General features: G+C 40.6%; 1 protein-coding gene and 1 long non-coding RNA gene across 4 annotated transcripts in view; one reads left to right on the top strand and one right to left on the bottom strand.

Annotated features, from left to right (window-relative positions):
• Positions 1-2,079, bottom strand: part of LOC125483064 — a 105,535-nt gene extending 103,456 nt beyond the window's left edge. For both annotated transcript variants that reach the window (XR_007262049.1, XR_007262048.1), the window contains exon 1: positions 1,813-2,079. This is a non-coding gene — a long non-coding RNA (uncharacterized LOC125483064). The remainder of the gene's footprint in view (positions 1-1,812) is intronic.
• An 86-nt stretch (positions 2,080-2,165) lies between these two features.
• Positions 2,166-16,289, top strand: part of LOC109914360 (glutamate-rich protein 1) — a 20,295-nt gene continuing 6,171 nt past the window's right edge. The window contains exons 1-3 of one of the 2 annotated variants that reach the window (XM_020513946.2): positions 2,166-2,325; positions 9,151-9,294; positions 12,458-12,586. In XM_020513946.2, coding sequence (XP_020369535.2) covers positions 2,238-2,325; positions 9,151-9,294; positions 12,458-12,586 — 361 coding nt within the window. In that variant the 5' untranslated portion in view covers positions 2,166-2,237. Of the gene's footprint in view, positions 6,258-9,150; positions 9,295-12,457; positions 12,587-16,289 lie in introns of both variants that reach the window. The other variant, XM_048596456.1, reaches the window with a different exon arrangement.

A 16,289-nucleotide genomic window follows, 5' to 3' on the forward strand; every position in this document is an offset into this window, starting at 1 on the left:
GTCAGCTTTCCTGCTCCTCTGATGCTGCCTGGCCTGCTGTGTTCCTCCAGCTCCACGTTGTGTTATCTCAGACTCCAGCATCGGCAGTTCTTACTATCTCTCATAACGCTATATTATCTGTAATGATTTTACAAAGGCATTATTTACATGTAAACAGAGTGGTGTGCCATTAGATACTAATAAGTGTCTCATAGCTATCATTCATTCTTGAAACTTCCCCAATTACAAGAGAGGTCAAAGCAGAGAAACAAAATTTGAAAGTTGTTAATCTTTAAGTAATTTCCCTTGAGAACACTGATTGTTCAGAATATTCACATTTCAGTAGTTTTCAGTGGTGCTGCAATCATTTCACTGCCCTATTTTCAAATTTAGAGCAACACATGATATCCGAGCAGTAATTCTACTATGGGTTATTAGCAATCTTATTTTCCAAATTATACATCGGTATATTCCTATTTCAGGCCACAACAGCAGGCCTTTGTTTTATCAGCAGAAAGAAGAACTCTAACTAAATGGAATTAATTTTTAATACTGAGTTTCAGTCATCCAGTTTCAAAGATAGTGAGTGTAGTGAAAACTGATGGCACCTGAGGTACATTTGTGACATAGCTAAATAACATAAGATGGAACAATTGAGCAAATTAGTATTGTACTTTAGGATTTTAAATCAAAGTAGTCATCTGCTGCTGTCACATGGAATCCTGGACATTATCAGGAAGCATAATTCTTCATTGACCCAAATACAGTTAATGTAATAGAAAGATGTCACCCCAGATTAGTTCAGTGATATCAAATTCCACTGCACTGAAGTTCTTTCAGCAAAACAATTGTTCTGAGGAAGTCATTGAACTTCAAAAGTTAACTCTGCTTCTCACTCCACAAATACATAAAGTAAAATCTGAGTATAATAGTCTGTCCTAGCTCCTGGGTTCCACTGTCTTCTGGTCCAACATACGTTGGCTGGTAATTTATGCAATGGTCACTGTGTTCATCGTGATCAGAAAAGGCTGCCCTCTGCTGTCAAGGTTCTCTTCTGCCCTCGCGTGTAACATTTAATTTTGAGCCAGGCAATGCTGTGCTAATGGTAAAATACCAACAACACTTTAGATTAATCCCTTAACTGTCTGTTACCTTCCCGATCACTGTGCAATGCATAAATGCTAGTAAACATTATTCTTCACCTGTAAGCTCAAGTGCAGTTTTTAAAAATTGTTATAAACATACAAGGCCAATAAAATCGCTCCTCAATGCAATTCAGCATATTAAATTTTGACAACGCGCTGTCCCTGGGTTCTGACCTCAGCTGAGCTGCCTTTTTGGTGTACGCAGTCTTGAATTCTCACTCACTCCGTAAGTCTCCCATTGCCGCGTCTATGTTGTGCTCTGCAGCCAGTCCTCCAACTGCTCCTCCCTCCCGAGCATGGTCCCACTCAAACAGGCTTCGTAACCCTTCACCTGCTTCCCTCGACAACACAGGTTCGCTTTCCTTTTTAATGGCAAATTCACACCACTACCGTTCCCTCCTGTCCCCGAGCCTTTCCGGGGCTGCCCGTTGTCGGGAGGTTGACCACTCGCTCCGCCCTCGGCTACTCTGCACACACCTGAGCGAACAGCAGCAGCTCCACCTGGAGAACTTGAGAGACAGTTTATAAACACACGCGCACGCTGCTCTCCGCACTGACAAACTCCTGTCTGATTCAAAGTTCAACACCACCATTCCCGAAGTGAGTGAATCAAGGTTTGATCAAAGCGAGTCAAGCTTTCACACCCTTCCCCTCCACCAACTGCTCACAACACCCACCAAGTATTTACCTTCTTCAACGCTGACATGGTATTTTTCCCCTTCCAGCAGGCTACAATTCATGACACTGCCAACGCGGCACGCGAAATCCACAACAGCCTCACTTTTCCAATTCCTATTTGCGGCTTTTGCTCGGACTTTTTTTTATTGTTTTTTCAAAAAAATTAAAATAAGAAATTATTTTCCTCCTTATCCTGGGCGAAGCTACGAAGTCCTGCGCATGTGCCACAGAGATATCAACACAGCCGGGATAGCGCATGCGGGCTAAGGAGAGTGGACTCGAGGCGCCATCGGACGGATCTGCGCACGTGTGATGTGTGTCTCCCTACCCCACTGAAGCCGGGACGACCAATGGAAGGTCGCTGTCCCGTCAGACCCCGCCTCCCGGTCGGTGATTGACGTGTAGTTTGTGGGTTGTTGTGGGAGGATAGACCTGATGAAGGACGGTTCAACGGTTGGAGCGCGAGCGGATGATTTGAACAGTGTGGATTTCGAGCGGGATGTGATGGTGGACAGGCGGCGGGGTAAGGGACGGTCCAGAGTTAGTAGGTCGAGGCTTCGGGCCCTGGACGAAATGGGGATTCAACCTCGACCATAGTGTATGCGGATAAAGAGACAGAATTCTGTCTTTGAAGACTGACTCCTGCTGCCGAATCCCTGGTTGACCCACTTCCTTTCCCCCGCGGCAGAAGAAGAAACCCCGCGGTGGCTGACAGTAATCCACCATCAAAACAAAAAATGTTCTGGCGGGCCATGTGTGGGGCAGCGAGAGCGGTCATGGTTTTATTAGAGATAACAAGGTGTAGAGCTGGATGAACACAGCAGGCCAAGCAGCATCAGAGGAGCAGGAAGGCCGACGTTTCGGGCCTAGACCCTTCTTCAGAAATTAGACCTTTCCGTAGAGGAGTCACATTGAACTGGAAACCTTAATTCTTGTTTCTGTCTCTAAAGATGTTGCCAGTCCTGCTGATTTTTCTCCAGGAACTTCCGATTTAAACAATTCAGGGTTTTGATGTTCTGAATGTGTATTTTTCCTTTTTCTGGGGAGGAAGAGCTTGCCTTACCAGAGCTATTTTAGCCTCCCATCAAGGTGTATCTTGACTGCCTGACGTCTAATTAATTCCAGTACTGAATGTGCAAGAATTCACCACCCCACCGTATTTAAATCTTGGGAAGACATGAAGTAATTGTATTCAGTCCGTAGACCAAACTTCACTCCAAACTACTGACTTTCTATCTCGATAGGACGCAGGGAAGCACTGAGGATCATGCCCACAGAGACCCCGAGGGTAGCTGGAAAGGTGGATAACGTTGTTAACAACGTATATGAGATACCTGCCTTGATTAGCCAAGGCACAGAGTTTAAGGCAGAAAAGTTATGCTGGAACTGTGTAATACGTTGGTTAGGCCACAGCTTGAGTATTGTGTGCAGTTGGAAGGAGAGGGTGTAAAGGAGATTTACCTGAATAGGGGGTGGGGGTTCGTGGTGACGGGATATGATTGAGATGTATAAAACTGTGGAGGGTATAGACAGGCTAGATGGGGAGAAACCTTTCTTCTTGGCGGAGAGATCAATGACCATGCATCATTGATTTAAGGGGTTGGAAATTTAGAAGGAGGAAAAAAAGCTGTTGGGAATCTGGAAATCACTGCTTGCAAGGGTGTTAGAGCCAGAAACTGTCAACATTTAAGTATTTAAATGAACACGTGTATGGGGAATGGGATTGCATTGGAGGGGGTACTTGCAGGGGGTGGTGTACCCATCTATTTGCCCTTGACCTTCTAGGTGATAGATGTCAGGTATTTGGAAGATGCTGTCAGGAGCCTTGTGAAGTCATTGCCACATGCTTCGAAGTGGCAATCAAGTGGACTGGGCTGGCTGATATGTTGTCAGAATTGCATTCATCCAAATGAAGTGGAAATAATTCAATCTCTGACTTTTACCTAGTAGATAGTGAACAACCTTTGGGGAGTCAAGAGCTGAATTAATCACTACAGAATCTTAAGTTTGATCTGTCGGTGGCAATGTTTATGTGGTTAGTCCAGTTAAACAATAATGTCCAGGATGTTGATAATGGAGGATTCAACAATGATAATTACCTTGAGCACCAAGGACAAATGGTAATATTCCCCTTTAGTTTGAGATGATCATTGTCCAGTTCTTGTTGAAGTTTATAAAGAGCAAACTTTATATTAACAAGCAATAATGGGATTAGGAGTGTGCTGGTTGATTAAATATTCCAGTTAATTAAGAGGTCCACATGATCAATGTAGAATCACAATAAGTAATAGAAATGTAATGCAGTGTGGTATGCACATCACTGTTATACTGTATTTAAATAATAATGCAACTTTGCCTTAAATAAAACTTGCCAGTAGAGAGCCTTCTCACTCTCACTCTCACTCTCCACTGACTACTCGGATGTGGATGTACTGTTGTTGGACTGGGGTGGACAAGGTCAGAAGTCACACAACACCAGGTTATGGTCCAACAGGTTTATTTGAAATCACAAGCTTTCAAGTTTACCCTTCATCAGGTGAAATGAGAGAGAACCACGCAGGCACAGGATTTATAGGCCGAGAGATTAAAAGATCATACAAATGGTGAGAGTGGAGTGTAGACAGGCAGAATAATTGCTCTCTACAAGTGATCAAAAAGTGTCAATCGTGATAATACAGTAAACTTCCAGTACATCAAGGATATATTTTTGCTGTTTATTGAGAGTGCTGGTTCATAAGGTGCTGGTTATAACAAAGTTTTCTGTAAATTTCACTTATCAGCCTGAACCTGAAGTTGTTTGGATTTGCTGCACGCAGGCTTAGATTGTTTTGTTATGAAGAGCTGAGAATGGTATGGAACACTGTTCAGTTATCTGCAAATATCCCCACTGTGTCCTTATGGAGGAGAGGTCATATATTAAGTAGCTATAGATTGCTGGACCTTGGTCACTACCCTGATGAACTCTGTCAATTATATCTAGGAACTGAGATAGTTAGTCTCCAACTAGCAGATTCCTTTGTGCTAGGTAATTGAACAGACTGGATTTACCCTCCATTTTGAGGGCAGGATATATTCGGACACTTTTTCAATGCTGTTTGGTGGAAGCATGTGCTGTAATTGTACTAGAACAGTTTGGTGCAGAATGTGACTGTTTCTGGAGTATACATTCATTACTACGGCTCAAGATGTTCTCAGGGCCTATAGCCTTTGCAGCATCCATCCCATCAGCTGTTGCTTAATTTCAATGAGCTTAATTTTCTGAAGACTGGTATTTATAATTGTAGGGATGTTAAGAGAGCAAAATTGAACATCCCCTTGATGTCTTCAGACCGAAGACAGTTGCAAGTGTTTCAACCTTGTATTTTGCATTGGTATACTTGGCTTCTTCAGTGATGGGAATGTTGGTGCTGAATGAGCTAATCTTTACTTACCGAACCCTGGCTCAATAAAGAGTGTAGGACAACATACCTGCAGCAGCACCAGGTATCCCTAAAAGTCTGCTGAAATGACAACATAGGACTAGCATGCAATAGAAAGTCAAGCTATCCCATGACCCTTGGGTCAGATCTTAGTTCTGCCATCCCACGACATCGGTGTGAATGGTGGTTGACAATTAAGTAATTAACAGGATGAGGATTCTGTATGAATATCTCAGCCCTCCATTATGAGGAAGCCCAGTACAAAAGATAAGGCAAACAGAAGTGTTAATCAGAAGTGTTGAATAAATTATCCATCTTGTCGGCTTAATGAAGCACCCAGAATAACAGATGCCAGCCTTCAGGCAATTCAGTTCACTCGGGTGATACCAAAAAACAACTGAAGCAACTGGATACTGCAAGGACATTGGGACTTGACAGCATGTTCCAGCAATAGTACTCTAGATGCATTCCAGTATAATTAGTTGACTAGCATCTTATCTAAAAAAGTAGAAAATTGTCTGGGAACTTTGTTTACAAAAATCAAGACAAATCCAACTGAGCCAATTGCCATGACATCAAGGATCCATTGAAAAACTGAAACCTCCAATGGGAATCAGATGAAAATTCTGCTCATTGGATTCATCCCTAGAACAGAAGATGATGGTTGTGGTTTTTCAAGGTCAGACATCTCTACCACAGGACGTCATTGTAAAAGATCCCCAGGGTGTTGTCAAGTCCTGAAATGACAATACAGCTTATATCCATGTACGGCAAGATCAGGACACTATCCACACTTGGACTGATAAATGATGTTTGTGCTACACAAATACTCTGAACAGAATCTAACTGTTGACCCTTGATGTTGAATGGCACTTCTATTGCTCAGTCCCTCCCTAACAACATCCTGAGAGTTACCGTTAACCACGAGCTGAACTGAAGTGGATCAGCTGTTTATGTAATTAGGTCGGAGGTTTGGCATTCTGTATGGCGAGTAACTTCTCTCCTGACTTCACAAAATCGGTCCACACTCTACAAGGTACCGTTCAGAATTGTGGTGTAATACTTTCTGCCTGCCTGGTTGAGTTTAGTTCCAGAATCCTTGGAAGTTTGACATAATCCAGAACAAAGCAGCCCATTTGATTTGCACGTGATATGCCATCTATAGCCTTAACTGCACCCCCCTCCCAACCCAAATGTCACCACTGCACATAGTGGTAGCAGAGTGCACCATCTACAAAATTCCTTTTAGAGCACCTTTCAAACCCATGATCTCGATCACTTAGAAGGACTTGGGCAGCAGATGCATGTGTGAGCACCACTACCTGCAAGTTCCTCTCTGAGGCAAACGCCTATCCTGTCTTAGAACTATAACACCATTCTTTCACTGTGGCTGGCTCAATATCCTAGAATTCCTTCCTTAACAGCATGTTAGTGTATCTAACCCCCTTACCCCAACACTAGCAGTTGAAGAAGGCAGCTCACCACCACCTTCAGTTGGAAATGGTCAGTAAGAGTGTTGGCTTAGCCAATGATGCCTGCATCCAGTAAACAAATGTCAAAAACTTACCTATGACCAAGCATTCTTCATTTTCTGTAATGTTGCATTAGATGGCTTGGTGTCAAATTTTGTTCATTAATGCTCTTCTGCAGAACTTTGGAATGATATGTTAAAGATGCTATATAAATGTAAGTGGTTGTGCGAAAATTATTGGCAATAATCTGACCTTGGCTACCAAAATATTCACTGTATGGCTTTATGGCAATGTAATCAATTTAAATCAAATAGCTGCTTACACCATATTAACTTTTTACAATTTACTTTCCTGCATTTTTTTAATCAGGGTATACTCTGGGTTTTCTTTCAATTAAATTCCTTTCCAGCCTGCAACATTAATTTCCACAACAGGGCAATGAATAAATTCTCCGGCAATAGCATTAATTTGGGATCCCTCAGATAGAGACCTGGAATAGATGCACTGAAGTGGATTGTCTCTGCTAGAGCTATTTTCTGTGAAACATATATCAAATGAGAATGGATTTTGAGAAGTGGCAATTTCACACAAACTGCCGCTTTGGCCTTCCATTTTTTTTTCCAAAAGAGGAGAGATGTGCATTTCTGGGAGAAGATTCTGCTCAGTGCTCCCTCAGCAATGTGGAGCTGTAATTCCATTCTACCATAGTCCAGTAAGAGGTAAACCGTGCACTTTTCAATACCTGTCAGTTGCAGAATTTTGAAATTTAAAGGTCCTGAGAGCCAATTTGATAGCTGCTGTCAAACTATAAGTGCATTGGGCATGTGTGATGGCAAGGTGCCATGTAAGTAGGTGTCAACTGAGTAAAGGGGTAGGATGCCAGTAGGGGAACAGATGAAGTTCCAGGTAATTAGATTGTGAACTGGGATGGGGTAGGGTGACAGCTAGGTAAAATGTCAGGTGGGAAGGGGTTAGGGTACAAGGTAACAAGTAATGTAGTTTTGAGGGCAGGATGTGATGGGTGGGAGAAAGCGGTTCCAGTGGGAGAGGAAGTGGTGAGTGTCAGGTCGGGTCCACTGGAGTCATGGAACTTTTGACAGGGGGTTTAAGGAGTTTTGGGTGGAGGGCTTAAGTCAGGATCTGGGGGTTTGTTAGTGTTCTGGGGAAAGTGCAGTTGTGGGTAAATGATGTAAGTGTGCAGCCTGATAATCTAACTCCTGAGTAACTATATAATGCTATGTATTTAATAGTCAATCATTTCCTGAGATGTAATTTGTCAGTCCTATTTTCTTTTACTTTGAAATCTTAATCTTCCACGTTTCTTCCTCTTTATTCTGTTCCCTTAGCTTAACTTGTTCACTTATCAGTTTTGCATTGTTGTGATTACTGATAAGCAAAGTACAGGATTTTTTCTTGCTGTAAAGGCTAGCGATCATTAACCCAGTCAGCCTACTACGTCTGCAAAACATGTACAGTCTATTCCTTCATTAACTATCCTTTTTCCCATATGTTTATTTGACAGAATATACAATATCTCCTTCCTGAACTTCGTGTAGGTTAAGTTTACACCACAGTCTGTTACTTAACGTTGACTTCTTTGTTGTGGATTACACTACGTTGCTTCAGCAGCCATTGAATACAATGTAGCATTTTAACGTTCGAACTCTAGAGCACTAAATTTTTTTTTGAAATAGATATAATTTTGCTGTTTTTTTTTTGTTTTCTCAAAATTTACTCCATGCTTTAACCGTAATCGAGACATTTTGAATTACTGGAGGAGAGAAAAGGTTTTAGATTTTTTTGTTACCCTGAAATCTTTCAGGGATAATAGACATATTGATGAATCATATGCTATGTGCATGAAGTACGTACTCTGCGCATCTTGTTTTCAGCACCAGATATCCAATTTGTAAGGAAGCCTGACGTAGTTGTGCTTGACATATATTAGACAGTGTCACTAATCCTTTTACAAATTTGCTACTCTGATCAAAGTGCACTTGTATTCTAATGACTTGAAGCCATTTAGAGTTGCTTACTTGGCAGTTTTGAATTCAGTGAAGGCTAAGGCAACACTTGTGATCTCATTGTAAAATCTAACTGTTTTGTATAATGGCAAGCTTTAAGCAGGTAGATCTTAAACCTATTCAAATATAGGACTACCTCTAAACTCCAAACATTCAACACGTTCTCAGTTCAATCATTGTATATCGAAGATGATGAAATAGATCTTTTGGACAGCTTGTAAACTTTGGGTTCAGGTAGCACTGGAGTGATGGTATGCCTTTTTAAGATTTTTAGCAATACCGCTTAGCTATCAGCTAGTTTTGACACCCAGGTGTTAAATAATCTGAATGCTTTTTGATTTTCTGCTAAGCTATTAAATTATTGATTTTGGTTCTGAATAAATATATATATTTTGCAGTGTATTTAATGATTGTAGTTTCTTTTCCCCTGCAGTATTCAAACAAAAGGTGTTAAAGAAACTATATTCTGCACCACCTCCTGAAAGGAAAATACAGGAAGCCCTGACAAAAGCTTTTAAGACACAACAAGAGCAGGAGAAGGAGGAGGAAAGAAGCAAAAGTGCTAGTGACTCAAAAGGTAATTAGGTGTAAAATATTTCATCAAAACAAATGAACTATAGTAGACCCCTTTGTATACAGTACCATTAATGTGTTTCGTTATTTTGCAACCTGAGGTTCACTTGACAGCACTGCTGAGACACCACAATCCTTTCTATGCAAGCTGTACTGTTGTGGCCCAGCAGTTTTGCAATTTAATTGTTAAGATTCCACCAAGTGTAACAGCTCTATCTTGATGGAACTGCTGCTTAAAATTTAAAACAGCAGGATTTTAAAAAATGGATAAATAGCTATATGCCAACTTCAGAATCAAGACAAGGATTCAATGTATATTGGTGGACCCACTGTTTAGACTTGTATACTTAGTTTATTTCTATATATTAGATAACGTTTCAAAGTGTTATAGCACAGTGGTGATCTGTGTTATGAAAACAGCTTGATTTTTGAATGATTTGAGCTACTAAATTAATTGTATTTGCAGGAGGTATATTCAGAGTCCATTCACTCAAGTCTTAAAATTGCATTTGGAAAGTGGGTAAGGTTTCTAGATAAAATATTCCAAGAATTGGTAGAGACCAGGCTGCCAGTAATGGGGAGTAAAAACAGTTCGAGTTGCCATCTGTTAAGAGGAGAAAAGTGAAGGAAGTGCAAGAGATTCCTGAGGGTGTTATCTTTACATGTTAGTACTGTACTAAATACTTGTTACAAAGACAATAATTTGTAAGTAGCTACAAATAGGCCATTTTACTGTTTAAAACAGTTGCTCAGTGATAGAAATTCAGAAACACTGCTCTTAAAAGACTGAATATTGAACAAAATTGATGACTACTTCTTGACTAATCTTGAATAGGAGTTTGGTTAACTCGGTTGTCTGGACAGCTGGTTTGAGATGCCAACAGCGTGAGTTAACTTTCTGTACCAGCTGAGGTCACCATGAAGTCCCTCAACTCTTCTCCCCCCCCCCCCCACCTTGAGTATAGTGACCCTCAGGTTAACTTTATCACCGACCCTGACTCTAATCAGGGAGCAGTTGGTGGTCTCCTAGGATTATGGCGACTTCCACTTAATCATGACTCTGAGCACCATATGTTACTTTCCAACACTCTGAATATAGACAAATGGGTGTATGGGTTTTTGGAGAGGGAAGATGATCAATCAGAAATCATAGGCATAACCAGAGCCAACAGTGTATAGAAGATTAGAATCCAGATAAAATAGTCCCAGCAAGGTATTTAGTTAGTGTTGGGAATGACTAAATAAATCATTCGACACAGAGTCCATTTCAAGCATCGAAGAGTTTATTGAAATTACGCATTTCGGAAGAAACCTTTAGGGGTCAGAAGCTTCTTCAGTGAGCAAAAGAAAGTCATAAACTTGTATACATTTGTTTTCAGCCTGCTTTTGGCAATTACAGACCAATCTTATTATTAATTAATTACATACACAGACAATCAAATTAATCATGTGACTGTATGATCAGTGATGGACAGCCTTATAGATAGCCTTTGGTCTTTCATGATATTATGATGTTTACCAGACACCTTATCTCTATCCTTGGGGCTTTCACAATGCATCCTTATTGAGGGTATTTTTAAGGTTATATGTATGTGTGTGTGTGTATATAATATATATTCAAAATCTGTAACATTGATTACCTGGACAAAAGTAAATCTATGATAGAACACAGATGGTAAATCAGTTAGATATGGAATTGTTCTATGAGCATACTCTAGGGAATCCATATCGAACTGTCTCCCTATAAACAACCACAGATGTGTGTTTGCCATAGGACCCTTTATGTGCTATCTTAATCTTGTTACCTTGGGTATATTCTGTCTACAAAGCTACAATTGTCCTAACTTATGGTTTCTTTTAATACTACAATAAACAAGCAATTCTAAGTTAACTGAAAACCAGTTTCATCCATTTGGTGTTGCTTTCAGCTATGAGCAGCCCCAACAGTTAGCATAATAGTAGAACAATAATCTAGTGAAGCCTAATACCAAATTCACATTCTAGCTAGTGCGGGACAAACCAGATTAGGAAGGTAAATGTGCGGCTTAAAACAAAATGAGTGAATAGAAGGCTTTAAATTTCTGGCACACTGTAATAAATGTGTCTGAACAGAGTTGGGACCAGTCTCCAAAAAAAAAAAACTGGTGTTGTGCAGGAGGTATGCAGTTAATGCAACAGCTTATGTTGAATATAGGAAGGAAACGCTGGTAAGCAATATGGGTAGCTTGAAAGTGAAAGTATGCCTTTAGGTACATTGATAGCAAGGGGAGAGAGTATTTCAAGGACAGTAAATAGAATAAGAATGTAAAAAGAATAAATTGGAAGTGTAAATATAGAAGAAAAATTAAACGCAAAATGAGTAATAAAGAAAAAAATCAGAACAAATCTTTTATTTAAATAGAATTTACCAACTGATATGAAAAAGTAGTTTTGCAGAATTGTTTACAAAGTATTCCCAGTTGCAAAAGTTTCGAAAAGAACAGAGTGAGAAGATACATAATAGTTCTTTGTGTTTGGTAGCAAAAAAGAGTGGATCTAGAGTACAGAGATTTAAGTAAACAATCAGTTCAAATTAAATCCTCTTCGATTGATCGGAATTCATTACTGTGGAGGTCAAACCATTGAGTGTATTTAGAACCGATAGATAGGTTCTTGATCATTAAGAGGATCAAGGATTATGGAGAAAATGGGGTTGAAAAAAATATCAGCCATGATGAAATGATGGAGCAGACTTGTTATGCTGAATGGCTTAATTCTGCTCATACACCTTATGGAAAGGATAAGAATCCGTTTGAAAGAAAACTGGTTGAATTTTAAAAAAAAAGTGTTTAAGTGACATTCACATTTTCCTCCCTCCTCACTTTCACTTGTTTGAAACCTAACTCTTCCCAGTTCTAATAAAAGGTTAAGTATTAATGGCTGAAGTATTAACTGCTTCTCAACTCAGAGGTGCCTGACTTTAAAGCATTTTCTGTGTTCATTTTGGATTTCCAACATGTTTGCTATTTTGTTTATGCTGACTGACTTCATTTAGCATGTTAAAAGGAAATATTAACTGAGAGTTATATTGCAGCTCCTGTAAATTCATAGTTATTTAAGCAAAATGTAATTTAAGGTACTAATGTAAAGAAATACACTACAAAAGGGTATTGCAATCTTTCCCATAGACGATGCACAAATTATTCCCGTAAGCAGGAAAGTGTATACAGTGAATCTGCCGCCTTCTGGGAATGAAGTGTGCTCAACTAGATTAAATGAACATCATGAATCTCAAGATTCAAGTGAAGAACCAGAAGGTAGGAATAGCTTCAGTTTCAAAAAGAGTGCTGGAGAAACACAGCCGGGCTGGCAGCATCTGTTGAGAAAAACAGTTAATGTTTCAAGTCCAGAGACCCTTTGTTAGAATAGCCTTACCCTGCGAAGTCTGTTTTCTCCTAATCAATGCTGCTAATTTTTATAACAGATTTCTGACATCTGCAGTTCTTTGTTTCTATAATAGGATTTTCACAACAATTTTTAAAAACAAGCTACAATTTTTTTTTAAACTATTCATGGCATATCGACATCATGACCAAGCCAGTATTTATTGCCCATTCCTAATTGCCTGGGGGGCAGTTAAGAGTCAACCGCATTGCTATTCTGGAATCACTTCTAGGTCAGACTGGGTAAGGCTGACAGATTTCCGTCCCTAAAAAAATTAGTGAACCAGATGAGTTTTTTCCTGACAGCTGATAATGATTTCATGGTCATCATTAGACTCTTAATCCCAGATTTTTATTGAATTCAAATTTTACCACTTGTTGTAGCAGGATTTGAACCTGGGTCTCTAGAACATTATTTGAGTCTCTGGTTGAATAGTCTAGTGATAATATCACTAGGTCATTGCCTCACCTGCAAATTGTGATGTCAGATGTCTACAGTTCACTCAACACAAATTTATATCGCAGTGATGTGCTGGGTAAACAAATATTGACATTTTTGATTTTATCCTCCAAAAAGAGCAGCCCTTTTGTCTTGCCCCTTCTAGTTGTTTCAGTGAGTTGGGTTCCTGCACTCGAGCACTGTTTTGAGCAATCATTTCCAGCTGTTATGCATCTCTGTAGTAAATGCTTATAATTAAAGTCATAGAGATATACAGCTCAGAAACAGATCCTTTGGTCCAACTTGTCCTTGCCAACCAGATGTCCTAAATAAATCTAGCCCCATTTGCCTGCATTTGGCCCATATCTCTCTCAATGTTTCCATTCATATACCCATCCAGATGCCTTTTAAATATTGTAATAGTACCAGCCTCCACCACTTCCTCTGGTAGCTCATTCCATACACGCATCACCCTCTGCGTGAAAAAGTTGCCTCTTAGGTCCCTAATAAATCTCTCCCCTCTCACCTTAAACCTATGCCCTCTAGTTTTAGACTCCCCCACCCCAGGGAAAAGACCTTGTCTATTCACCCTATCCATGCCTCTATAATGTCACTCCTGAATCTCTGAAGCTTCTGGGAAAATAGCCCCAGTCTATTCAGGCTCTTCCTATACTCAAACCCCCCAACCCTGGCAACATCCTTGTAAATCTTTTTGAATATTTTCAAGTTTCGCAACATTTTTCCTATAGCAGGGGAACCGGAATTGCAATTGTGGCCTAACCAATGTCCTGTACAGCTGCAACATGACCTCCCAACTCCTACACTCGATGCACTGACCAATAAAGGCAAGGATACCAAATGCTGCCTTCATTAACCTATCTACCTATTACTCCACTTTCAATGAACAGTGAAACTGCTCTCCAAGGTCTCTTTGTTCAGCAACACTCCTCAGGTCCTTACCATTAAGTGTATAAGTCCTGCCTTGATTTGCCTTTACAAAATACAGCACCTCACATTTATATAAATTTAAACTCCATCTGCTGCTCCTCGACCCATTTCGCCCATCTAGTCAAGATCCTGTTGTACTCAGAGATAACCTTCTTCGCTGTCCACTACACCTCCAATTTTGGTGTCATCTGCAAACTTAGTAACCATACCTCCTATATTCACATCCAAATCATTTGTATAAGTGATGATAAACAGTGGACCCAGCACTGGTCCTAATGGCACACCGCTGATCACAGGCCTCCGATCTGAAAAGCAAATCTCCACCACCTCCTTCTGTCATCTACCTTCGAGCCAGTTTTATATCCAAGCAGCTAGTTTTCCCTCTATTTCATGTGATCTAACTTTGCTAACCAGTCTACCATGAGGAACCTTGTTGAATGCCTTACTCAAGTCCATATAGATCACGTCCACCACTCTGCCGTCATCAATCTTTGTTACTTCTTCAAAAACTCAATCAAGTTTCTGACACGATTTCCCACGCACAAAGCCATATTGACTATCCCTAATCACCCTAATCAGCCCTTGCCTTTGCAAATACATGTAAATCCTGTCCCTTGGGATTCTCTCCAACAACTTGTCCACCACCGATGTCAGGCTCACCGGTCTGTAGTTCCCTGGCTTCTGCTTACCACCTTTTTTAAATAGTGGCACCATGTTAGGTAACCTCCAGTCTTCCAGCAACTCGCCTATGGCGATACAAATATCTCAGCAAGGGGCCCAGCAATCACTTCCCTAGCTTCACATAGAGTTCTAGGATACATCTGATCAGATCCCAGGGCTTTATCCACCTTTATCCATTTTAAGATGTCCAGTACCATGTCCTCTGTAATATGGACACTTTTCAAGAGGTCACCATTTATTCCCGCACATTCTCTATCTTCCATATCCTTCTCCACAATAAACACTGATGCAAAATACTCATTTAGTATCACCCCCATTGCCTGCAGTTCCAACACATAGGTGGCCTTACTGATCTTTAAGGTTCCCTATTCTCTCCCTAGTTACTCTTTTGTCGCTAATGTATTTGTAGAATCCCTTTGGATTCTCCTTAATCCTGTTTGCCAAAACTATCCCATGTCACCTTTTTGCCCTCCTGATTTCCCTCTGAAGTGTACTCCTACTGCCTTTTTGGCCCCGACCGAATCCGGGTACCTCACCCAGACTAGGATTCCTCCCACGCGGCAGGACGTCTCTGTTTCATTCCCTTCCAAAAATGGACCTCTTCCCATTGTCAGATCAAGGCACGCACACTGCCCGAGACCGGGACACCGTTCAATTCACTTGATCCCTGCTGTCTGTACTTGACATGTGCTTCCTTCTTATTCTTAACCAAGACCTCAATTTCTCTAGTCATCCAGCATTCCCTACACCTACCAGCCTTGCCGTTCACCCTAACAGGAACATACTATCTCTGGACTCTCGATGTCTCATTTTTGAAGGCTTCCCATTTTCCAGCCATCCCTTTACCTGTGAACATCTGCCCCCAATTAACTTTTGAAAGTTCTTGCCTAATACTGTCTAAATTGGCCCTCCTCCAATTTAGAACTTTTAGATCTGGTCTATCCTTTTGCATCACTATTTTAAAACTAATAGAATTATGGTCACTGACACCTCAGTCACCTGCCCTGCCTTATTTTCCAAGATTAGTTCAAGTTTTCCACCTTCTGTAGTACGTACAACCATATACTGAATCAGAAAATTTTATGGAACACACTTAACAAATTCCTCTCCATCCAAGCCCTTAACACTATGGAAGTCCCAATGTATGTCTGGAAAGTTAAAATCCCCTACCGTAACTACCCTATCGTTCTTACAGGTATTATCCTAAGTTGGGGATAGTAAGAACTGCCAATGCTGAAGTCAGAGATAATACACCATGGAGCTGGAGGAACACAGCAGGCCAGGTAGCATCAGAGGAGCAGGAAAGTTGATGTTTTTTTCTGAAGAAGGGTCCCGACCTGAAACGTCAATTTTCCTGCTCCTCTGATGCTGCCTGGCCAGCTATTATCCTAAGTTGGTTCTTTGCAAAGCTTAAGCTTGTTCAAGTATCCAGGTATCTTGGAATATCTATTCAAAAACAAAGTTGCTGGAAAAGCTCAGCAAGCCTGGCAGCATCTGTGAAGGAAAAAA

The sequence above is a fragment of the Rhincodon typus genome, chromosome 5 (assembly GCF_021869965.1).
Source record: "Rhincodon typus isolate 14 chromosome 5, sRhiTyp1.1, whole genome shotgun sequence".
NCBI classification, from domain to species: Eukaryota; Metazoa; Chordata; class Chondrichthyes; order Orectolobiformes; family Rhincodontidae; genus Rhincodon; species Rhincodon typus.